Source organism: Malus sylvestris, chromosome 10 (genome assembly GCF_916048215.2).
Source record: "Malus sylvestris chromosome 10, drMalSylv7.2, whole genome shotgun sequence".
In the NCBI taxonomy this organism is placed as follows: Eukaryota; Viridiplantae; Streptophyta; class Magnoliopsida; order Rosales; family Rosaceae; genus Malus; species Malus sylvestris.
The window spans coordinates 28620846-28646531 of NC_062269.1; the positions used below are offsets into that span (position 1 = coordinate 28620846).

The 25686-nt window shown below is 39.1% G+C and overlaps 1 protein-coding gene across 2 annotated transcripts; it reads right to left on the minus strand.

Moving 5' to 3' along the window:
* Positions 1 to 9494: 9494 nt before the first annotated feature.
* On the minus strand, positions 9495 to 24144 carry LOC126586559 (uncharacterized). Of its 2 annotated transcripts, none has more exons than XR_007610842.1 (2): positions 22915 to 24144; positions 9495 to 9594 (listed from the first exon to the last, which is right to left on the minus strand). XR_007610842.1 is itself a non-coding variant. In XM_050251411.1 (2 exons), the coding sequence occupies exons 1-2, from the start codon at positions 23778 to 23780 to the stop codon at positions 9786 to 9788; spliced, it is 675 nt and encodes a 224-aa protein (XP_050107368.1). In that variant the 5' UTR covers positions 23781 to 24144; the 3' UTR covers positions 9693 to 9785. The 2 variants fall into 2 exon arrangements, 1 of the variants encoding a protein (XP_050107368.1); XM_050251411.1 differs by lacking the exon at positions 9495 to 9594 and adding an exon at positions 9693 to 10007 and having other exon boundaries at positions 23328 to 24144.
* Between the last annotated feature and the right edge of the window lie 1542 nt (positions 24145 to 25686).

Genomic DNA, 25686 nt, shown 5'->3' on the forward strand with positions numbered 1-25686 from the left:
TTGGAATTATTCATCGTGTTTGGCTCAAATTCATCAACGACATCATAATCATACTTATCTTCCACAATCATGTTGTGAAGAATGATACACGTCATCATGATGGATCAAAGCGACTCTAAATCAAACAATCTGGCATCACCTATGACAATTGCCTAACAAGCTTAGAGGATACCAAAACAACGCTCCACATCCTTCCTACACCCCTCTTGACATCTTGCGAAGTGTTTTTCCTTTTCATTTCATGGACGTGACACTGTTTTGACAAATGATATCCACATTGGGTAGATGCCGTATGCTAGGTAGTATGCCCCTGAGTGTATGGTTCCATTGATCGTATATGTGACTTAAGGAGCTATTCCTTGCAGGACATCGTTAAACACTAGGGATTGAGCAAGGACATTGAAGTCATTTTGAGCTCTTAAAACACCGAAAAAGCATGCCAAATCCATGTATCAAATGATGACACCGCTTCCAAAATGATACTTTTGGCTCATTTTCTGTCCCTATAAGCTCTTTGCCATGCACTTGGATAGTTTTTCCAGGTCCAGTGCATACCGTCGATACTTCTAATCATGCCAGAAAAACCTCGCATCTCACCCTTCTTCATAAGCCCTTGCAAGTCCATTGTCGTAGGTTTCCGGAGGTACTCTCTGGTGTAGATATATTCAATTGCGGTGCAAAACCTCATCAAGGACTCCAGAATGGTTGTTTTTCCCATCCTTACTATCTTATCCACTTGGTCTGCAAATGTTCCATATACATGCATCCGCAAGGAATCATTAATTTTTTGCTCAGGAAGGAGACCCATGACACCAAAATCACCATTCTTTTGCACAAAGTAAGAATCATGGTTGCAAATTCATGATTTTGTTGAACATATGTTGTTGCATTCTAAAACGACGTCTAAAGTATTCATTAGGGAATGCACTGTTGCGGTCAAAATAATTGTCCAAGAGATCCTTACCTCGTCGTTGCCTGCTTCTATCAATATTTGTGGAACACTTGTGCCTGGAGATCTCAGCCACAACTTGATGACTCGACGGGAATGTGAGGCTGTTTAACTTCTTGCTTCATCATCTCTCTTTCTACGCTCCTCAACCTTTTCCTCTTCCATCTCATTTTCTCCCTCTTGGAGATTGAACATTTCTTTCCCTTACTTAAACAATTCTTTCTTTTGCTCATTGATTTCCCCCAACATCCTTGAAGAAGACATTGTAAGAAGGAAGGAAAAACTATGAATAAGGATAGAGATTTTGATTTTGGTGTGTGATTTCTTAGGATGGATGGTGGGTTATATGGAGAAAAAAAAGAGAAAGAATTAGGTTGTAGACAATACCACGTGGCACGCCGTGATTTGTTAAAAATCTTATTGAAATATATCCTCAAAGATTCTAAATAGACTGTGACACGTGGCGCGACGGGTTTGTTTAAAAATATTGTTGGAAATCTATCCTCAATGATTCTAAAAAGGTAACGACACGTGGTGCAATGAAATTGGATAAAATCTTATCGAAATCTATTACCATAAATTGTATTGAAATCTATCACCAAAAAGTACTCTTTCGGATAATGACACGTGGCTTGACAAGACTAGTTAAAAATTATATCCGAAATTACAAATAAAATTATTTTTTATTATTTTATAAAATAAAAAATACTAATATTTTATTACCTATTGACATGACTATTTAGTTTAGGGGTGGAGATGTAAAAGGCAATTACTGTTCATCAAAGAAAGTTACTATTCACTGGAGGGGATTCAATTGCCTATTGCCATGGGGAGCCCTTCCACACTGAAATTGCTCTCAGCCTCACAAGTAGAGCATTGGAAAGGGCCTACTAATGGCGAAATGTAATAGAGTTATTATTTTTCTACGGGCCTTTATCATGGGCCAATTTTAAATGTCTTTTCAAGAGACATTTTGATATAGGTGCCTCATTTTTTTAATTTCGTTGATTAAACATTTGTTCATTTTAAGAATTTGATTAAATATATTTTTTTCACAATTTTAATAGAGGTATGTTTAATTTAATTGGTACATTGAATATGGGTACATTTGATTTATGGTATAGGCTTTTCAGCCAAAATTGTCTATCATCAATCACTTTGGTTATTCCATGAAAAATCTTCATTAAATAAGAATAAAATGATAAAAATACCCTCAATTTTTTGTCAAATCATTTTGGCCTATTGTTTGTTAAATTGAGGGTATTTCTGTCATTTTGATCCTTATTTTATCATAATTTTTCATAGAAGGACCAAAATGATTAACGGTGGATAATCTCAGAGACTACTTCTATTGATTTCAAATATTAGAGACTAAAGTAAAGAGTTATGCAGATTTCGAGGACCATTTTGGCTAAAAAGCCTATGGTATATTTAGATGTTTGGTAGAATTTGTTTCTTGGTACATTTAGAATCTAAATGTACCAAAAGTTAGTATGTTTATGTGGAGTCCCCTAATTTCTGAAATACAAATTTGTTATAACTATATGTAAAATTTTGACAAATCAATGAAGTTTTGTTATGAAAGTATTAATGATGTAATGGAGGGATAGACTAATTAAATATAATAACAGAAACAAAAAATTCTCTCTTTTTTTTTTTTTTTTTTTTTATAGTTAAATTATTATTTTTAATAAGCCACAAATTTAAAATTTCTATATTGTAGGAAATTAGTTGGTAGCTAGATTAAGTGGATATATATAAAATAAATAGAAAATGTTGAGTTGACAATTGATTGAAGCATTTGAATCAAATTTTGCAAAGAAACACATGTTTAGTCTAAATAAATTGGAAAGAAGGTACAAGTGTCACCAGCCCCAGACAAAGGAGAAGTTAAGGCGAAGATATTTCCCAAAATGGGAGAAAGATTACTCATTTGAATTTGTTTATTTATTTTATTTGCAGATTTAAACGCAGCAAAACTAAATTAATATAACATGATGTACCAACGAAATAGATTATGATGATATTTTCAACTAAGTCATCACTAACCAATTAGCATTTCCCACTAAGATTTTATGTTTTTCGAAGTGAAGCCATAATAAAGTACTCATTTATGAAGAGTGCCACATCAATTTTTGAAAAGTAGGAGGGAGTGACATCCATTAATTTGAAAATCATTTACTTTTGTGGTATAGGTCTATCGATTCATCAACTTTACCATTTCTGCTAAAACTATTCAGAAGGTGTTTGGTAAACTTAAAAAAAAAAAAAGGATTATTTTGGAAGTTGTGGTGATTGACAACTGAAATCATTAGAAAAGCCGAAGCAGCTAAATGCTGCTTTGGAAAACTGGTTTTTTTTTTCAAAGCACGCGGAGCTACAGTGCATCTTTAATGAAACTTTCTAAAGTCCAATAACACCCTCGTCATTTTTACAAAATGACAGACCTTGTCTTTAGTACTCAAATTGGAATCTCTCACACTCGTTCACCCTTTCCCACGCATCAGAGTAGGACCGCAGCCGTCTCGCCCATTCTCGCTCAACACCGACCACCACCATTGCACCAACATTCATCCCTATTCTCCTTCCAGATCCTCCAAATACACAAATAAGAAAAAGATTCAATCTTTTTTAGAAACCATTTTTGAAAATTTGCCGATTGGATCGAATCCCAGAATCCGAGCAAGAACCAGTCCAAAATTCAAGTAAGAACCAGTCTAGAATTCGAGCAAGAAAAATATTCCTACTTGCAAAAAAAACAGTCGGAATAGATGAGAGATGACACGCCCCAACCCTGATATTCTCCCAAATTTTCATTTAATCCCAATTAAAACTTCACACAGAGGTTCAGAGATTTACCCAGTCATCGATTAAGAATGAATTGATCTTTGATTAGTTGAAATGGCACCAATGATGCTTTGTTGGTTTCTGGGCAGAAAATATAGAGCATGCATTAGCTATAGTCCTTCAAATTTAACATCAAACTTCACAAATAAAGTCAAGAGAGTTACCCAGAGTTGAGATTTGGCAATTAGTGTAGATTCAATCTCGAGTTCGCCGGAAAAATGACCATGAAGGTCACCAGATTTTTGGGCATGAACACATAGAGGGCATTGGGGTTAAATCCCAAGAATTTCATGCCAAAATTTGATATGCAGGATACAGAAGTTGTACTTAAGATTAAATGAAGGTTGAATTGAGTTTGAAGCACGCCAATTTCGTCGAGCCTCAGGTTAACTCCTAGAAGAGTTTTTCACCGAGAGGGAAGGGTTGGCTTTCTTCATTTTTGAGTACTTGATCTTCACATGCAATGCCACCATTTGAATCCATAGGTCAAACTACACCTAAAACAGGGAATATTGGTATGGATTTCACTCGGAAAGTCGATATTGAGGTAGATGAGAATCAGAAAGTCAATCTTGTCGATGATCTTGAGGTAGATGAGAAGGAACTTCTGGACGATGTGGTCCTCAGAGTAGAGAAAATCAGATGAAAAAAAAAATTAGGCAAAAAGGATAACTCTAGAATTCTAGATGGGAGAGAGAGATAAAAAGATAAGGATGAAAGAGGGAGTGGGAGGCTAACTGATTTTGTCTTGATTATTGCCGGAGAGCTCAGGGATTTGAGTTCTCAAATTTTCTTATCCCCAACACCCAAAACATGATTCCCGTAACCCAAACTTGGGGTTAAATTCGTAGGGGTGGAGATGATGATAATCTGGTGGTGAGATGGTATGAGATCAAAGGTTTGTGTGTGGGGTTGTCTCGGTGGAGGAGAGAGTGCATAGAGAGAGAGAGCGCATAGAGAGAGAGAGCTTAGAGTTTTCGAGAGAGTTCGAGAGTGTAGAGGGAAAGGAAGACACGAGGAGAAAGGAAATGGGGTGTGGGCCCCACGGCCACACAAAATCCTCACATAAAAATAGTAATATTAAATAAAATATCATAATAATAACATAGTATTATACCCTTTTTAGTCATTTCACACAGTCACAGTTGTTTTACATAAAAGTTTACCAAACACTATAATACTACTTTTTTTTTTTTCCAAAAGCACTTTTACAAAAAAGTTTACCAAACACTCTGCTGCTTTATTTCACAGTTGTTTATTGTCACAGCTCCACAATTTCTTGGAGGTTAACCAAACAAACCTTAGTTGCAACTTCTTTGAACCACGTTGAAATCCTCCCCTACATAAAGCTACTAAGAAGTGCTTTTTGTTGAGAACAGTTATGGAACACAATCGAAACACTTGTAGATTTTCTTTCGTCATTGACGTCCCTACAACGATGATGATGCAACATGTCTTGAACAACTCATTAATGAATACATCAAAGGAGACAATATCAAACACAATGCACCAAAGTTCTTTTTCTCTCATTAGCAACAAAAGCATCGGAAGATTAATGTCAAGCAAATCCGTTCTCAGGACAACTTGACGGACCTCTTCACCAGATCAATGTCGAAGACTACTTTCCAGAAGCTTGTTCAAGAATTGGCATCCGTAAACTTTTTAAGTCGTAACATTGTTAGTTTTCTTTGGAATTATGTCAAACTTAGGGGGAGTATCCTAAAGTGTACTAGCTTGATCTTAATGTACTCTTTTTTCCCTACGATGTGGAGCATTTTTCAGTTTTGAGTTTTTGCTACGTAGTGAGGTTTTAACGAGGCACCCATCTTGAACTAGTCATATCCCTGTGTATATCCCGTAGACATTTAAATTGGCTTTGCATTGTCTCACCTTTTTCCTTAGACTTGGGATTTTGTCCTATATTTGGTTTTACCATAACTGGGTTTTGTGAGACTTATTTCCATATGCAAGTTCCCTTCTTTTAAGACTAGCGTGTTCCTCAACTTTACCTACTGACAATCTACACACGAGTGTAATAGATATTCTTTAATTGTGATTTTATATATCTTAGATAGATTTGTTTTCTAGATTATCTATCACTATAGTTATTTTTCCCTATAGCATTATATTTAGTGGGAGAACAAGTTAATCATCTCCTCTTATTTTACTATAAATAAAGACACTGCTTAAGAATATATACACACAACAATCTTTAAGCATTGCACGATATCTCCACTCTCTCTATTGCTGCACCACCTCTATTTCCTCATGAGTTAATTATAAGCCACAACACAAAACTAATTTAAATATTTTTTTTGGGCCGGGACTCTTCAAATTCCTAAACAAAACTAATTAAGGGGAATAAAATTACGATCTTTCTCTCTCTTAAATTTTCATGTTCTGTGTCTCTTGTTTTTCACAGATATCTTGTCGCCTCATCTCTCTCGCTTTATCGTCCATCTTTCATTCGTGGACAATTAAGAATTTGTGCTTCCTTTCCTTCGAAAAGGTATGTCGTTTTTTCTTCCCCTTTTAATTCTCATCTTTAGTTCACGTTGCTGATGCATAAACCCACCAATTTCTCTGTAATTTTTTTACGTTTTCATTATTCTTTTTCGATTTGTTGTGTCAAAATTGAAATGGAATTTGTTGGCTTGATTTGGTATTCGCTGTATCTCCATCGGCATCCGGATGCAGTGTTAAATGAGCAAGGGGGCCGTAGAAACTTCTTTTCGAACGACTCCACTCAAAGTTGTTTGGGAGCATATGCTCCTATCAACTTTACACGGGACACACAAAAGAAGTACTTTGATCCTATTAGACAGGGGAGGGTGAAGAAGCTAGGACAGAAGGGTAGAGTTCAAGAGAGCAAAATGCGTTTAGGAACGTGGAATATAGGAACCTTAACGGGAAAATCTATGGAAGTAGTGGAAGTTATGGTGAGGAGAAGGATAAATATTATGTGCCTACAAGAAACTAAGTGGGTTGGTAGTAAGGCAAAGGATCTAGAAAACTCAGGGTTTAAACTTTGGTATTCGGGCACAAATAGAACGAGAAACGGTGTTGGCATCATCGTAGACAAGACCTTGACACAAGATGTTGTAGATGTCAAGAGGGTAGGAGATAGAATCATGGCAATCAAGATTGTAATAGGACAAGAACTTATCAATGTGATTAGTGCGTACGCACCTCAAGTAGGGTTGGATACGAGTTCGAAGGAGAAATTTTGGGAAGACCTTGGAGACTTGGTGCAAGGAATTGCTCAGACGGATAAGTTATTTATAGGAGGAGATTTAAATGGACACGTGGGCAGGGAGACAGGCAACTATGGAGGTTTTCATGGTGGCCATGGTTTTGGGGAGAGAAACGAGGATGGGGAAGCTATCTTGGATTTTGCAATGGCATATGATCTCTTCTTAGCCAACACCTTCTTTAAGAAGAGAGAAGAACATGTGATCACCTACAAGAGTGGGTCGTCAAAAACACAAATAGATTTTCTTCTAATGAGGAAAGGGGATCGTATAACTTGTAAGGATTGCAAAGTTATACCAGGAGAGAGCGTGGCTAATCAACATCGCTTGTTGGTGATGGATGTACATATCAAAAGAGTGAGACAAAAGAACAAGACTTGGAAGTGCCCAATGACTAGATGGTGGAATCTAAAAGAAGAAAAACAAGCCATTTTCAAAGAGAAGGTAATCACCCAATGTGTGTGGGATAGAGAGGGGGAAGCTAGCCAAATGTGGGATTCCATGGCTAGTTGTATCCGAAAAGTAGCAAAAGAGGTATTAGGAGAGTCCAAGGGCTTTGCCCCACACCAAAAGGAATCTTGGTGGTGGAATGAGGAGGTACAAACAAAGGTGAAGGCTAAGAAGGAATGTTGTAAAGCCTTATACAAGGAGAGGACCGATGAAAATGGTGAAAGGTATAGAAAAGCGAAGCAAGAGGCAAAGAAAGCTGTCAGAGAAGCTAAGTTAGCGGCTTACGACGATATGTATAAACGACTAGATACCAAAGAAGGAGAGTTGGATATCTATAAACTAGCTAGAGCAAGGGAAAAGAAGACAAGGGACCTAAACCAAGTGAGGTGCATCAAGGATGAGGATGGAAAGGTTCTTGCTACAGAGAACGCGGTTAAAGACAGATGGAGAGGTTATTTTCATAATCTTTTCAATGAAGGACATGAAAGGAGTGCTTCTTTAGGGGAGTTGAGTAACTCAGAAGAGTGTAGAAACTACTCTTTTTATCGTCGAATCCGGAAGAAAGAAGTGGTTGTAGCTTTGAAGAAGATGAAGCATAGAAAAGCAATAGGCCCAGACGATATACCAATCGAAGTGTGGAAAGTTTTGGGAGAGACAGGTATAACATGGCTCACTGACCTTTTCAATAGGATTTTGAAAATGAAGAAGATGCCAAATGAGTGGCGAACGAGCACTTTGGTGCCTATCTACAAGAATAAGGGCGACGTACAAAATTGCATGAACTATATGGGTATTAAGTTAATGAGTCATACAATGAAGCTCTGGGAGAGAGTCATTGAGCATAGATTGAGGCAAGAGACACGGGTTTCGGACAACCAATTCGGGTTCATGCCAGGGCGCTCAACCATGGAGGCAATCTATCTCTTACGAAGATTGATGGAAAGATATAGAGATGGGAAAAATGATTTACACATGGTCTTTATAGATTTGGAAAAAGCGTATGATAGAGTCCCAAGAGACATTCTTTGGAGGATTTTAGAGAAGAAAGGAGTACGAGTAGCATATATCCAAGCTATAAAGGATATGTATGAAGGAGCAAAGACTGCCGTAAGAACTCATGAAGGACAAACCGAAAGCTTTCCCATAACTGTAGGATTACATCAAGGCTCATCCTTAAGTCCTTACCTTTTTGCGTTGGTAATGGATGAGTTAACAGGACATATTCAAGATGATATTCCTTGGTGTATGCTTTTCGCAGACGATATAGTGTTGATAGATGAAACTCAGGAAGGGGTAAATGCAAAGCTTAACCTTTGGAGAGAAGTGTTGGAATCTAAAGGTCTTCGCCTAAGCCGATCAAAGACAGAATATATGGAGTGCAAGTTCAGTGCAAATGGAGGCCAAAACGAGTTAGGGGTGAGGATCGGAGATCAAGAAATACCAAAGAGCGACCGTTTTCGTTACCTAGGATATATCTTGCAAAAGAACGGAGAATTAGATGGAGATCTCAACCATAGAATACAAGCTGGATGGATGAAGTGGAAGAATGCATCTGGTGTGTTGTGTGACCGCCGTATGCCACTGAAGCTCAAGGGAAAATTTTATAGGACGGCAATAAGGCCGGCGATGCTGTATGGCACAGAATGTTGGGCGGTGAAACATCAACACGTACACAAAATGGGTGTAGCGGAGATAAGGATGCATCGTTGGATGTGTGGGCACACGAGAAAGGATAAGATTAGGAATGAGGATATTCGGGGTAAAGTAGGAGTAGCCGAAATTGAAGGAAAGATGAGAGAAAATCGGTTACGGTGGTTTGGACATGTGCAAAGAAGGCCTACTGACGCTCCGATTAGAAGATGCGACTATGGGACAAAGGTTCAGGGCCGAAGGGGTAGAGGAAGACCTAGGAAAACTTTGGAAGAGACTCTAAGAAAAGACTTAGAGTACTTGGATCTAACGAAGGACATGACACAGGACCGAGCACAATGGCGTTCCAAGATTCATATAGCCGATCCTACTCAGTGACTTGGATTTTCCAAGTCTCCAACCGAGAAGTTTTCCTCACTCGGAAAATTAAGGGAACACTACCCCAACCTACATGCTCCACTTAGAAAGCTTCAACATACAAGCTTCAACAAAAGAAAATTCAAAGAACTTAGCGAAGAAGGCTTTGGTGTATTTAACACAATACGTTGAAATGAAGGAAAACTTATTTATTGATATCCCCGATAAGCTACAAATATGTACATATACATGAGTCAAAATAAACAAACAAGATGGAGCCTTCACAAAGGTTGCTTAGGAGAAGTCTCAGCAGTCGGTAGAGCCCCAGAAAGAGAAGGCATTGAAGGGGGATCATTCGGAGCCTCAGTACTGGACAGAACCCTAGAAGGAGGAGGCATCAGAGGTTGATCATTTGGAGCTTCATTACGCGGTACAGCCCCAGAAGACGAAGGCAATAAATGCCTTTGGAACAAACCCACAAATCTCTGATGATCAAGTAAAACCTGACCATCAGTTTCTTCATCTGGTCAAGCTTCCTCTTCATGTTTGTAGCATAGTCATGTGCGAGCCGGTGCAACTGTTTATTCTCATGCTTGAGCCCTCTAATCTCCTGTTTGAGACTCATCACTTCGGCCGCCAATGATTCAACTTGGCGGGTTCGAGCAAATAGGCGTTGGGCCATATTAGACACAGAACCGGCACACTGAACACTGAGAGCCAGCGAATCCTTAACAGCTAACTCATCAGACCGTTTGGAAAGTAGTCTGTTATCTTTGGGAGTGAGAAGGTTCCTGGCCACCACCGCAGCGGTCATATCATTCTTCATCACGGAATCCCCAACGGTAAGAGGACCAGTAGGGGAGACGAAGGATGGGCGCCATATGTTGTCTGGAGAAGGCGGGGCTGCCTCTTCAACAAGGTTCAAGTCAAAACGACGGTCGGAGGGGCCAGACATTTTCAAAGGTGTTGAAGAGAGAAGAAGTCGGACAAATCAAGATCTTAGAAGTGCAAGAATGGAGCTTCTACTGGTGGAGATTCAAGTGTGCTTTGGAACTTAATGCCAGCCCCTATAAAAAGCTGCACTCGACGGAGCTTCAGACATCGAAGAGGCGCCTGCTCAGAAATCGAAGAGGCGTTTGCTTTCTCAAAAGCTGGGCTGCTTAGAGACCACGAGGGTGATCTCATAAATCGAAGAGGTGTTTGCTTTCTCAAAAGTTGGGCTGCTCAAAGACCATGAAAGCCGATCTCAGAAATCGAAGAGGCGCTCGCTTTCTCAAAAGCTGGGCTCCTCAGAGACCACAAGGGCCGATCTCAGAAATCGAAGAGGCACCTACTTTTCCAGCCTTGTCAGCACCTGTCACACGCACACTCAGCTTTGCGGAAATTATGGGTATTCTGTCGAAGACTTCTGGGGAAGTAGAAAACACATGAATCTTACTGTCCAATCACCCACTTCCCACACGCAACAATAGCTCATGGGTACCACATATAACTTTGCCAAAGTTCTCTGCCAAAGTTGAGCACGTGAAGCTTGCAGCTCCCACTACATCGCTCTGACCAAGAAGGGTAAAAGAATAGCAAAGAAACAGCACTAACAAAGTTTAGACCCATAAATTTTGAAGGTGTAGCTACCATATTATTACCCACAAGGGTAAAGGAACAGTACCACTGCTGGATAATTGGAAAGTCCCTGTGTGTCAACCTCTGTGCCTCGTGGCAAGGTAGACTAGCAAACATGCCCAACCTTTACTCACATTCGAGAAAACACTCCCAATAAGATTGCTTGCTCCAAAATCGAAGAGGCACCGTCTTCCGAATCTCGAGAGCCAGACTCGCAACATGATTACTTTCTCAAAAATCGAAGAGAGGGTAAAGGAATAGTACCATTGCTGGATAATTGGAAAGTCCCTGTGTGTCAACCTCTGTGCTTCGTGGCAAGGTAGACTAGCAAACATGCCCAACCTTTACTCACATTCGAGAAAACACTTCCAACAAGATTGCTTGCTCCAAAATCGAAGAGGCACCGCCCTCCGAATCTCGAGAGCCAGACTCCCAACATGATTACTTTCTCAAAAATCGAAGAGACACTGCTCCCCGAATCTCGAGAGCCAGACCCCCAGCATGATTGCTTTCTAAAAAATCGAAGAGGCATCGTTCTCCGAATCAATCGAAGAGGCGCTCGCTTTCTCAAAAGCTGGGCTGCTCAGAGATCACGAGGGCCGATCTCAGAAATCGAAGAGGCACCTACTTTTGTAGCCGTGTCAGCACATGTCACACGCACACTCAGCTTTGCGGAAATTATGGGCATTCTGTCGAAGACTTCTGGTGAAGTCGAAAGCACATGAATCTTACTGTTCAATCACCCACTTCCCACACGCAACAATAGCTCATGGGTACCACAGATAACTTTGCCAAAGTCTCTGCCAAAGTTGAGCACGTGAAGCTTGCAGCTCCCACTACATCGCTCTGACCAAGAAAGGTAAAAGAATAGCAAAGAAACAGCACTAACAAAGTTTAGACACATAAATTTTGAAGGTCTAGCTACCATATTATTACCCACAAGGGTAAAGGAACAGTACCACTGCTGGATAATTGGAAAGTCCCTGTGTGTCAACCTCTGTGCCTCGTGGCAAGGTAGACTAGCAAACATGCCCAACCTTTACTCACATCCGAGAAAACACTCCCAACAAGATTGCTTACTAAAAAATCGAAGAGGCACCGCCCTCCGAATCTCGAGAGCCAGACTCCCAACATGATTACTTTCTCAAAAATCGAAGAGACACTGCTCCCCGAATCTCGAGAGCCAGACCCCCAGCATGATTGCTTTCTCAAAAATCGAAGAAGCATCGTTCTCCGAATCTCGAGAGCCAGATACCACATACCACTTTTTCAAAGTGCTCTGACAGAGTTAAAACATGTGAAGCTGGCAGCTCCCACTACCGTGCTATGACCAAGCAGGGTAAAGGAATAGCATTACTACTTGTTGTTAGGGAGACTCCTATATATGTCGACCTCCATCCCCAACGGACAGGCAGACCTGCAAAAATGCTTAACCCTTCCTCATATCTGAGAGGGCACTCCCAACGAAGCCTTCCGAAATATTCAGCTTTCTTTCCCCCCGATAATACCTCTGCATTTTCAATAATAATATAAATCATATTTCAAATACACAATTATATCAATTATAGAAATATATCAAATATCACACATATTTCACAACGCTTAAACAAGACAAATACCCTAATAATAATAAATTTAAAAAAAAAACCCAAAAAACCCCCTACCTTAGTTCCAAAGCTAGAGCCTAACTTTGTGTTCCAACCTGAGTGCCAAGCTTCACGAACAAGCTCCTAACACCATGTCTTTCTGTCACTCTCTTTTCATTCCTAATCTCTCTCTCTAACATATAATTAATATATATATATATATATATAAAATATAATATAATACAAACCATCGTACTTTGCATGACAACTGCATGCAATGTACAAGATATAAAGACTTGGAAGAATGGTACGAATGGTACGAATAAAAATTAAAGATTGGATGCTACTTATAGTAGGCAAAGGTCGGCTAAAGGGGAATAAATAGATAGAAATGGGCTGAGAAGAAACTTTGGTGCAGCCCTTAAAAGGAACACGTGGTTGATGACTCATAGAATGCAAGGCCACGTGGCAATTCACAATAAGGTGACTGACACATCAGATGTGTCGTGCATTTCATATGGCCAGGTAGGAAACTTGATACCTAACCACGTGCAATTGATGAAACATACACCTTAGTCATTAGACGTATGTGGTGGAGTGACTTTAGGACATGGTGAGTCTGACTGCCATGCAAAAAAATAAAATGAACAATAGAAAATAAAATATAAATGGGCAAACAATATAAAGTCTCCTATTGGCTGGGCCATACTAGTATAAATTTAAGGTTTTACAATCTATCCTTCTTAAAACAAATTTCATCCTCAAAATTTACTAAATAAACTCAACTCTTTCCGTCAAGCCTAATAAAGCTTAAACTAATCTTGTGTCACAGTTCCCAAGGGTGTCTACTAGCTAGCTCTAATACCATTCTGTCACGTCCCAGACCCGAGATTGGTAGAAAAATAACCTTGTGACCATGGACGGAGGGAGGTAAGGCCCAGTGGGGCCACATGCCCCCTCTCATCCTATTTTGTTTGCATTACAAATTATTCAATTAATCATTCTTATTTTTTTTGCTTTACAAATTATTCAATTAATCATATTAAAATAATGAAAATCCTCCTTTAGTTTTTAAATGCCCCTCCCTCCTTCCTTTCTGTATATTTTTCTCATGCACTAATGTCTAAACCTTATTGAGTTGCATGTATTTGGTTAGTTAGTACAAATGAGCATTGGATTGTCAATACAACAATTAAAGACAAAATTAAACAATAGAGTAATACAATTAGGCATTTTGTAACTAATTTTTTTCAGCATTTGTAAAAGAACTAGCTTTATTTGTCCAAAAAATGAGCTCAAATTTTTTAAGGTGCCCCCTTTTAGTTAAATTTCTGACTTCGTCCCTGCTTGTGACCGGCGTGCAAATAAAAATACAAAATAAAACGAACAACTAAACTTCTCTTACAAAAATAACTCAAAAATCCTTATAGGGTGTACAAAATAAAACATAAAATAAAACCCTTAAATCTCTCGTCGAACACAACCTCAGCTCGTCTACCCTTCTTTAATCTTGTATCGAACCTGCAAGGTCTAAAATGTATAGGGTGAGCGAAACCACAGTTCAGTAGGGACATAAATCTTATCAAGGCCAAACCGAGTGTCATGCTCTACATATTATCACACATAAATTATATTCCATAAATACAGCTTAATTTCAGTTACCTCAACCCGTTAATCTATATAATAAAACACTCAGACCTGCATGTTCCATACCATGCATTTACCACTGCAACTTAACTTCAATTGCCCTAACCTGTTAATCTATATAATATTGACTATTTCTTAAACCAACACTAGTACTATCATGGATTAGTAAACTAGTACTATCACTATTTCGTAAATTAAACACTACTATTTCTTAAACCGAACAATAATGCTACCACTATTTCGTAAATAAAACACTAACTATTTCTTAAACCAAACACTAGTATTATCACTATTTCTTAAACTGAAAACTGGCTATTTCTTAAACTGAAAACTAATATTATCACTGTTTCGTAAACTAAATACTGCCTATTTCTTAAACTAAACACTAATACTATCACTATTTCGTAAACTAAATATTGCCTATTTCTTAAACTAAACACTAGTACTATCACTATTTCATTAACCATGGTAGAAAAAACAATGGACAACAGACGAAGCTCGATTGGAAAATGCACACTAGCATCTATGGTTTTGGGGCCAAGAAATTAGTAGCTAATAGTTTGAAAAATAAACTTGGAAAATGCATGGCATCAACATTAACTAGATACAAATGATTAGTTGTGTTTTCTAATTTGTTGTTATACAGATTGATGGATGAGTCGTGAACATTTTAACAATGAATAGCAAACCCAAATAATTGTTCTATACACGATAATGTCGTAAAAAGTATTATGATGGTCGAATCTCTTCAGGAAGTGTCAGCCAAAGTAATTAGTCATTGGAGTTAGAAGAGGGCATGTCTTTCTCTAATTTTAGGAAAGATGAGAGCCTATTCCATTCTCACAAAAAAGTTCAAATGGGAAATCATCTATTAAGATTATTATGGGAGATAGTTATTATATTTTCGTTGAAAATGGCAAGAGCGGGGAACATGAGGGGAGCATTGAATAAACATTACTACAATATTAGCTTTAGGTGTCGGACGATCCTGGCGGTTAATAAGCTATTTTGACGGATAAAAGATATCTGACACAAAATTTATTTACTGTCGGATTAAAGATATTTTCTGTCGGATATATCCGACATAAATTCCTGGCGGATTTTTCCTGGCGGATTTAACCGCCATAAAATTATTATAACCCTCAGTATTTTTTAATTCATTTTTTTTAATATTTTTAACATATTCTGGCGGTTTCTAAGTTAATGGTGGCGGTTATAACCGACAAAAATTGACTATTTTATTATTTTAAAATGTTACATTCATTAAAAATAAATAAATAAATAAACAGATGGTTTAAATTTTTTTTTTTCACTCACGGTCCCGTTATCTAATCTCTGATTTTTTATTTTTTTTTGCGATTTTTTACACATGCTATCTCGGAGTATATACAAACATATTTGACGGTTGGATCGTTGAAACTAGTTTCATAGAATGCATATCCTATCAAATTGATAGATTTAACAAACACTTCAGAGTTAATGTTATACTTCTATTAAGTATAAAAAATTATCCATTAGTGTAAATATTTTAAATTGAAGATCGAATTCGTTCAATGCATTCTTATAGGGTCGAGGAGTGTAGCTATATAAAATCATCAAAATCGGAGCTAAAATAACTGTTAAATTGTGATTTTTCGTTTATAACCGTCGAAAACTTTTGTTCCGTTGCATAATCTCTGAATGTTTGTTTTTTACGATTTTTTACGTATGCAATCTCAGAGTGTGTGCAAATAAGTTTGACAGTTGGATTATTGAAAAAAGTTTCATAGAATGCATATTGTATCAAAATTGTAGATTAAACAAACACTTATAGTTAATATTATACTTCTATTAAGTATAAAGTAAGATTTTGTGGTATCCACTAGTGTAAATATTTTAAATTAAAGATCGAATTTATTCATTACATTCTTATAGGGTCGAGGAGTGTAGCTGTAAAAAATCATCAAAATCGGAGCTAAAACAACCGTTAAATTGTGATTTTTCGTTTATAACCGTCGAAAACTTTTGTTCCATTACGTAATCTCTGAATGTTTATTTTTTACGATTTTTTATATATGCAATCTCGGAGTGTGTACAAATAAGTTTGACGGTTAGATCGTTGAAAAAAATTTCGTAGAATGCATATCACGTGAAAACGGTAGATTAAACAAACACTTAGAGTTAATATTATACTTCCATCAAGTATAAAGTAAGACTTGTGGTATCCACCAGTGTAAATATTTTAAATTGAAGATCAAATTCGTTCAATGCATTCTTATAGGGTCGAGGAATGTAGCTGTAAAAAATCATCAAAATTGGAGCTAAAATAATCGTTAAATTGTGATTTTTCGTTTATAACCGTCAAAAACTTTTGTTATGTTACCTAATCTCTGAATGTTTGTTTTTTTTGTGATTTTTTACGTATGCGATCTTGGAGTGTGTACAAACAAGTTTGACGGTTAGATCATTGAAAAAAGTTTTCGTAGAATGTGTATCGCGTCAAAATAGTAGATTAAATAAACAAGTTTAACAGTTCAACAGTTATCTACAAACAAGTTTGACAGTTCGATCATTGAAACTAGTTTCGTAGAATGCATATCTCCTTTAAATTTGCCTAAATTTTTAAGTGGGAAAACTAATTTGTGCTAAATTTTTATTTATGCTTTTCAAGTATTGATTAGACAATATTTAGTTTGTGTGATGACATTATCATTGCACAATTATCTTTTTGTTTATTTATTGCATATTTTACATGGATTATTATCTATTAAACCAAACAATTATTTATTTAATTTTTAAAAATGTATTCTATTTAAATACATATTATTTATTAAACCAAACAATTATTATTTTATTTTTTAAAATCGTAACAAAATTTTGGGGGGAAATTAAAATTTTGGGAGGGAATTTGAAATTTTGGGAGGGAATGTTGGGGGGAATTGTGCCGCCTTTTTTTTGCTGTCGGTTATAACCGACAGTAATGAAAATGTTTCTGTCGGTTTTATATTTTAAAAAATGTTTCTGTCGGTTTTAACCGACAGTAATGAAATTTTTCCAGAATAAAACCCATTCATTTCTTCCTTGCGCCGATGCCTTCTCCCTTCCCCCTTTTCTCCTCTCCTCATTTCCTTCTCTTTCTCAGCTCCTCTCTTGCGAGATTTAATGCACTTGTTCATGCAACTTGTTTTCCTGATGTTTCAAGGTAATTTTTAACTGAAAGTATCACAAGATTTACATATTTGTTTATATTCCCTTCCATTTTTATAACTTGAGCCTGACTATTTCATGGATGTCCCCAGTTCATAGCATATCTGAAGCTCATCCAACATCTAGCCGTTTATAAAGGATACAAAGGTTAGATAAAATGCTTGAGTACCTACCTAAAAAGAATATATTTTTTTCATAGATGCTGCCATATTAATTTTAGGGTTCGAATACTCCCTCTCATGTGTATCTGAAGCTCATCCAACATCTCCCTCTCATGTTCATCGCATAAACAAATGTTGTTCATCCTTGATGACTTGTATTTTTTTTCTCTCCTTGTTTAGAGGCTTTTGCTGCTCTTAAAATAGCTACAGAGAAGTTTTTATCCATCTCCAAATCAAGAATTTTGTTACTGAAACTTCAACTGCTCCATGAGCGTGCTTTACATAGGTAAGTTTACCATGTGCACTATTTCATGAATATCTTGATCATATACAGTAATTTTTGTGTCTATGTTGGTCATGACCTTGCCAAATATCATTTAGAGGACATTTGAAGTTTGCCCAACAAGTATGTGATGAGCTTGGAGTCCTGGCATCATCTGTCAATGGCGTGGATATGGAACTGAAGACGGAAGCAAGTCTCAGAAAAGTTCCTATTGCTTGCCACAAATCAGTTCAGTGAGGTTTGATTATTCAATTTTTTTTTATGATTAATAGATTTTCTGTCGGTTATAACCGACAGTATTTCTGTCGGATATAGCCGACATAATTTCTGTCGGTTTTATAGTATTTTCTGTCGGAAAATTCATTTCCTGACGCAGGCAATGCTGTCGCTTATTATATCCGTCACCGCATCCATTTTCTGTCGGATTTTGCTTAAAATCCGACAGTAATATATGTTTTTTGTCGGTTTTTGAACCGCCAGTTATAGTTAATTTTGTAGTAGTGAAACATGGAATAAAGAAAGGGGAAGGAGGCCCGTGGGGCTATGCGGCTAGGTTTTGAAGCTACAAAAGAAAATAATAGTAAAAGGTGTGGGCCGCTGCAATATATATAGTAAGCTTATAGAATTTGAAAGCACTTTGGTGAGGTTATTTTTTGTTTTTTATTTTTTTGTCCTTATTATTAAATAAAGTTATAAGATGTTTTTTTTTTAGTCAAAATGCAAAATTTTGAAGCTATTTTCATTAATTTTCCTATTTTTCTATACACATGGTTGTCACATGTCTGGGCTAATTTGATTATTAACCTAGGATTGGATATTATATTACATAGGAGCCTATTGTGGGTTTCGTTTTTTGGGGTGAGATGAAAAGAAACAACCATTAGAGCCTCCAAGAACTCGAAGGTCATTGATCTCTTGAAGTGATTATATTGCTACAATTGGCAAGGCTCGCTGCAGGCATATTGGGCAAAAAAAAAAAGAAAAAAACAGGAAAAGAAGCTGCAGGCATAGTATGAACTTTTTATGTTCTTTAGCACATAAATTGAATTCAATGTTCTAGCAGCAAGGCCCTCACGCACAAAGTGATAGTGAAGAGTGATATGCTTTTTGTGTAAGTGAATTTTAGGGTTCGCAGCCATATATGTGCCTGCCAGTGCCAGATTGTCACAGTTAATCAAAACTGGTAGAGTAACTGAAATATGAAGCTCACGAAGAAGTCCCAAAAGCCAAGATGAAACAATTACAAAATATGATTGAAATCATATTTAACTAAGGTCTTTAACACGACTTAGCAAACCAGCATGAAACAAATAACCCAATACATGGAAGCAAGCATGACATGCAACAACAGTTTATTATATTACAAACAAACAAATTCAGAAAAATAACACAAAAACAAATACAAAGTAGTCCAAGCAAATTTTATTGATCAGCGTCGAAAAGTAGGCGATTTGTAACCTAGGAAGGTTGCTTCCCCTGAGTTACCATTGATCAGTCCTCAAGTTCTTTAAGAATATTTTCTGGCGGTTCAGTTTCACCTTGCGAATGCGAGGACAGCATGCTGAAATTTTTGGCATTGGATCTGATGTTAACTAACTCCGCCTATGTCTTACATGGCCGGTCCCAAGCCCGGATAAAGGAGGAGGGGGAGGGCGTCAGGTAGTCGACAGCCGGCACTTCATGATCACGTCGAATCCTTATGAAAATGAATCCAGAACAAAATCGCGCTAAAGCTAGGGCGTCACCCGTAAGTGGCGCGCTGTGTGGCCCGAGCACAGTGATAAGTGAGCAAGGGTCGCTGTATCTCCATCGGCACCCGGATGCAGTGTTAAATGAGCAAGGGGGCCATAGAAACTTCTTTTCGAACGACTCCACTCAAAGTTGTTTGGGAGCATATGCTCCTATCAACTTTACCCGGGACACACAAAAGAAGTACTTTGATCCTATTAGACGGGGGAGGGTGAAGAAGCTAGGACAGAAGGGTAGAGTTCAAGAGAGCAAAATGCGTTTAGGAACGTGGAATATAGGAACCTTAACGGGAAAATCTATGGAAGTAGTGGAAGTTATGGTGAGGAGAAGGATAAATATTATGTGCCTACAAGAAACTAAGTGGGTTGGTAGTAAGGCAAAGGATCTAGAAAACTCAGGGTTTAAACTTTGGTATTCGGGCACAAATAGAACGAGAAACGGTGTTGGCATCATCGTGGACAAGACCTTGGTACAAGATGTTGTAGATGTCAAGAGGGTAGGAGATAGAATCATGGCAATCAAGATTGTAATAGGACAAGAACTTATCAATGTGATTAGTGCGTACGCACCTCAAGTAGGGTTGGATACGAGTTCGAAGGAGAAATTTTGGGAAGATCTTGGAGACTTGGTGCAAGGAATTGCTCAGACGGAGAAGTTATTTATAGGAGGAGATTTAAATGGACACGTGGGCAGGAAGACAGGCAACTATGGAGGTTTTCATGGTGGCCATGGTTTTGGGGAGAGAAACGAGGATGGGGAAGCTATCTTGGATTTTGCAATGGCATATGATCTCTTCTTAGCCAACACCTTCTTTAAGAAGAGAGAAGAACATGTGATCACCTACAAGAGTGGGTCGTCAAAAACACAAATAGATTTTCTTCTAATGAGGAAAGGGGATCGTATAACTTGTAAGGATTGCAAAGTTATACCAGGAGAGAGCGTGGCTAATCAACATCGCTTGTTGGTGATGGATGTACATATCAAAAGAGTAAGACAAAAGAACAAGACTTGGAAGTGCCCAAGGACTAGATGGTGGAATCTAAAAGAAGAAAAACAAGCCATTTTCAAAGAGAAGGTAATCACCCAATGTGTGTGGGATAGAGAGGGGGAAGCTAGCCAAATGTGGGATTCCATGGCTAGTTGTATCCGAAAAGTAGCAAAAGAGGTATTAGGAGAGTCCAAGGGCTTTGCCCCACACCAAAAGGAATCTTGGTGGTGGAATGAGGAGGTACAAACAAAGGTGAAGGCTAAGAAGGAATGTTGTAAAGCCTTATACAAGGAGAGGACCGATGAAAATGGTGAAAGGTATAGAAAAGCGAAGCAAGAGGCGAAGAAAGCTGTCAGAGAAGCTAAGTTAGCGGCTTACGACGATATGTATAAACGACTAGATACCAAAGAAGGAGAGTTGGATATCTATAAACTATCTAGAGCAAGGGAAAAGAAGACAAGGGACCTAAACCAAGTGAGGTGCATCAAGGATGAGGATGGAAAGGTTCTTGCTACAGAGAACGCGGTTAAAGACAGATGGAGAGGTTATTTTCATAATCTCTTCAATGAAGGACATGAAATGAGTGCTTCTTTAGGGGAGTTGAGTAACTCAGAAGAGTGTAGAAACTACTCTTTTTATCGTCGAATCCGGAAGGAAGAAGTGGTTGTAGCTTTGAAGAAGATGAAGCATAAAAAAGCAATAGGCCCAGACGATATACCAATCGAAGTGTGGAAACTTTTGGGAGAGACAGGTATAACATGGCTCACTGACCTTTTCAATAGGATTTTGAAAACGAAGAAGATGCCAAATGAGTGGCGAACGAGCACTTTGGTGCCTATCTACAAGAATAAGGGCGACGTACAAAATTGCATGAACTATAGGGGTATTAAGCTAATGAGTCATACAATGAAGCTCTGGGAGAGAGTCATTGAGCATAGATTGAGGCAAGAGACACGGGTTTCGGACAACCAATTCGGGTTCATGCCAGGGCGCTCAACCATGGAGGCAATCTATCTCTTACGAAGATTGATGGAAAGATATAGAGATGAGAAAAAGGATTTACACATGGTCTTTATAGATTTGGAAAAAGCGTATGATAGGGTCCCAAGAGACATTCTTTGGAGGATTTTAGAGAAGAAAGGAGTACGAGTAGCATATATCCAAGCTATAAAGGATATGTATGAAGGAGCAAAGACTGCCGTAAGAACTCATGAAGGACAAACCGAAAGCTTTCCCATAACTGTAGGATTACATCAAGGCTCATCCTTAAGTCCTTACCTTTTTGCGTTGGTAATGGATGAGTTAACAGGACATATTCAAGATGATATTCCTTGGTGTATGTTGTTCGCAGACGATATAGTGTTGATAGATGAAACTCAGGAAGGGGTAAATGCAAAGCTTAACCTTTGGAGAGAAGTGTTGGAATCTAAAGGTCTTCGCCTAAGCCGATCAAAGACAGAATATATGGAGTGCAAGTTCAGTGCAAATGGAGGCCAAAACGAGTTAGGGGTGAGGATCGGAGATCAAGAAATACCAAAGAGCGACCGTTTTCGTTACCTAGGATCTATCTTGCAAAAGAACGGAGAATTAGATGGAGATCTCAACCATAGAATACAAGCTGGATGGATGAAGTGGAAGAGTGCATCCGGCGTGTTATGTGACCGCCGTATGCCACTGAAGCTCAAGGGAAAATTTTATAGGACGGCAATAAGGCCGGCGATGCTGTATGGCACAGAATGTTGGGCGGTGAAACATCAACACGTACACAAAATGGGTGTAGCGGAGATGAGGATGCTTCGTTGGATGTGTGGGCACACGAGAAAGGATAAGATTAGGAATGAGGATATCCGGGGTAAAGTAGGAGTAGCCGAAATTGAAGGAAAGATGAGAGAAAATCGGTTACGGTGGTTTGGACATGTGCAAAGAAGGCCTACTGACGCTCCGATTAGAAGATGCGACTATGGGACAGAGGTTCAGGGCCGAAGGGGTAGAGGAAGACCTAGGAAAACTTTGGAAGAGACTCTAAGAAAAGACTTAGAGTACTTGGATCTAACGAAGGACATGACACAGGATCGAGCACAATGGCGTTCTAAGATTCATATAGCCGATCCCACTCAGTGACTTGGATTTTCCAAGTCTCCAACCGAGAAGTTTTCCTCACTCGGAAAATTAAGGGAACACTACCCCAACCTACATGCTCCACTCAGAAAGCTTCAACATACAAGCTTCAACAAAAGAAAATTCAAAGAACTTAGCGAAGAAGGCTTTGGTGTATTTAACACAATACGTTGAAATGAAGGAAAGCTTATTTATTGATATCCCCGATAAGCTACAAATATGTACATATACATGAGTCAAAATAAACACACAAGAGGGAGCCTTCACAAAGGTTGCTTAGGAGAAGTCTCAGCAGTCGGTAGAGCCCCAGAAAGAGAAGGCACCGGAGGGGGATCATTTGGAGCCTCAGTACTGGACAGAACCCTAGAAGGAGGAGGCATCAGGGGTTGATCATTTGGAGCTTCATTACGCGGTACAGCCCCAGAAGACGAAGGCAATAAATGCCTTTGGAACAAACCCACAAATCTCTGATGATCAAGTAAAACCTGACCATCAGTTTCCTTCATCTGGTCAAGCTTCCTCTTCATGTTTGTAGCATAGTCATGTGCGAGCCGGTGCAACTGTTTATTCTCATGCTTGAGCCCTCTAATCTCCTGTTTGAGACTCATCACTTCAGCCGCCAATGATTCAACTTGGCGGGTTCGAGCAAATAGGCGTTGGGCCATATTAGACACAGAACCTGCACATTGAACACTGAGAGCCAGCGAATCCTTAACAGCTAACTCATCAGACCGTTTGGAAAGTAGTCTGTTATCTTTGGGAGTGAGAAGGTTCCTGGCCACCACCGCAGCGGTCATATCATTCTTCATCACGGAATCCCCAACGGTAAGGGGACCAGTAGGGGAGACGAAGGATGGGCGCCATATGTTGTCTGGAGAAGGCGGGGCTGCCTCTTCAACAAGGTTCAAGTCAAAACGACGGTCGGAGGGGCCAGACATTTTCAAAGGTGTTGAAGAGAGAAGAGGTCGGACAAATCAAGATCTTAGAAGTGCAAGAATGAAGCTTCTACTGGTGGAGATTCAAGTGTGCTTTGGAACTTAATGCCAGCCCCTATAAAAATCTGCACTCGACGGAGCTTCAGAAATCGAAGAGGCGCCTGCTCAGAAATCGAAGAGGCGTTTGCTTTCTCAAAAGCTGGGCTGCTTAGAGATCACGAGGGTTGATCTCAGAAATCGAAGAGGCGTTTGCTTTCTCAAAAGTTGGGCTGCTCAAAGACCTCGAAGGCTGATCTCAGAAATCGAAGAGGCGCTCGCTTTCTCAAAAGCTGGGCTCCCCAGAGACCACGAGGGCCAATCTCAGAAATCGAAGAAGCACCTACTTTTCCAGCCTTGTCAGCACCTGTCACACGCACACTCAGCTTTGCGGAAATTATGGGCATTCTGTCGAAGACTTCTGGGGAAGTAGAAAACACATGAATCTTACTGTTCAATCACCCACTTCCCACACGCAACAATAGCTCATGGGTACCACAGATAACTTTGCCAAAGTTCTCTGCCAAAGTTGAGCACGTGAAGCTTGCAGCTTCCACTACATCGCTCTGACCAAGAAGGGTAAAAGAATAGCAAAGAAACAGCACTAACAACGTTTAGACCCATAAATTTTGAAGGTCTAGCTACCATATTATTACCCACAAGGGTAAAAGAATAGTACCACTGCTGGATAATTGGAAAGTCCCTGTGTGTCAACCTATGTGCTTCGTGGCAAGGTAGACTAGCAAACATGCCCAACCTTTACTCACATTCGAGAAAACACTCCCAATAAGATTGCTTGCTCCAAAATCGAAGAGGCACCGTCCTCCGAATCTCGAGAGCCAGACTCCCAACATGACTTCTTTCTTAAAAATCGAAGAGAGGGTAAAGGAACAGTACCATTGCTGGATAATTGGAAAGTCCCTGTGTGTCAACCTCTGTGCTTCGTGGCAAGGTAGACTAGCAAACATGCCCAACCTTTACTCACATTCGAGAAAATACTCCCAACAAGATTGCTTGCTCCAAAATCGAAGAGGCACCGCCCTCCGAATCTCGAGAGCCAGACTCCCAACATGATTACTTTCTCAAAAATCGAAGAGACACTGCTCCCCGAATCTTCGAGAGCCAGACCCCCAGCATGATTGCTTTCTCAAAAATCGATGAGGCATCGTTCTCCGAATCAATCGAAGAGGCGCTCGCTTTTCTCAAAAGCTGGGCTGCTTAGAGACCACGAGGGCCGATCTCAGAAATCGAAGAGGCACCTACTTTTCTAGCCTTGTCAGCACCTGTCACACGCACACTCAGCTTTGCAGAAATTATGGGCATTCTGTCGAAGACTTCTGGTGAAGTAGAAAGCACATGAATCTTACTGTTCAATCACCCACTTCCCACACTCAACAATAGCTCATGGGTACCACAGATAACTTTGCCAAAGTTCTCTGCCAAAGTTGAGCACGTGAAGCTTGCAACTCCCACTACATCGCTCTGACCAAGAAAGGTAAAAGAATAGCAAAGAAACAGCACTAACAAAGTTTAGACACATAAATTTTGAAGGTCTAGCTACCATATTATTACCCACAAGGGTAAAGGAACAGTACCACTGCTGGATAATTGGAAAGTCTCTGTTTGTCAACCTATGTGCTTCGTGGCAAGGTAGACTAGCAAACATGCCCAACCTTTACTCACATTCGAGAAAACACTCCCAACAAGATTGCTTGCTCCAAAATCGAAGAGACACCGTCCTCCGAATCTCGAGAGCCAGACTCCCAACATGACTACTTTCTCAAAATCGAAGAGAGGGTAAAGGAACAGTACCATTGCTGGATAATTGGAAAGTCCCTGTGTGTCAACCTTTGTGCTTCGTGGCAAGGTAGAC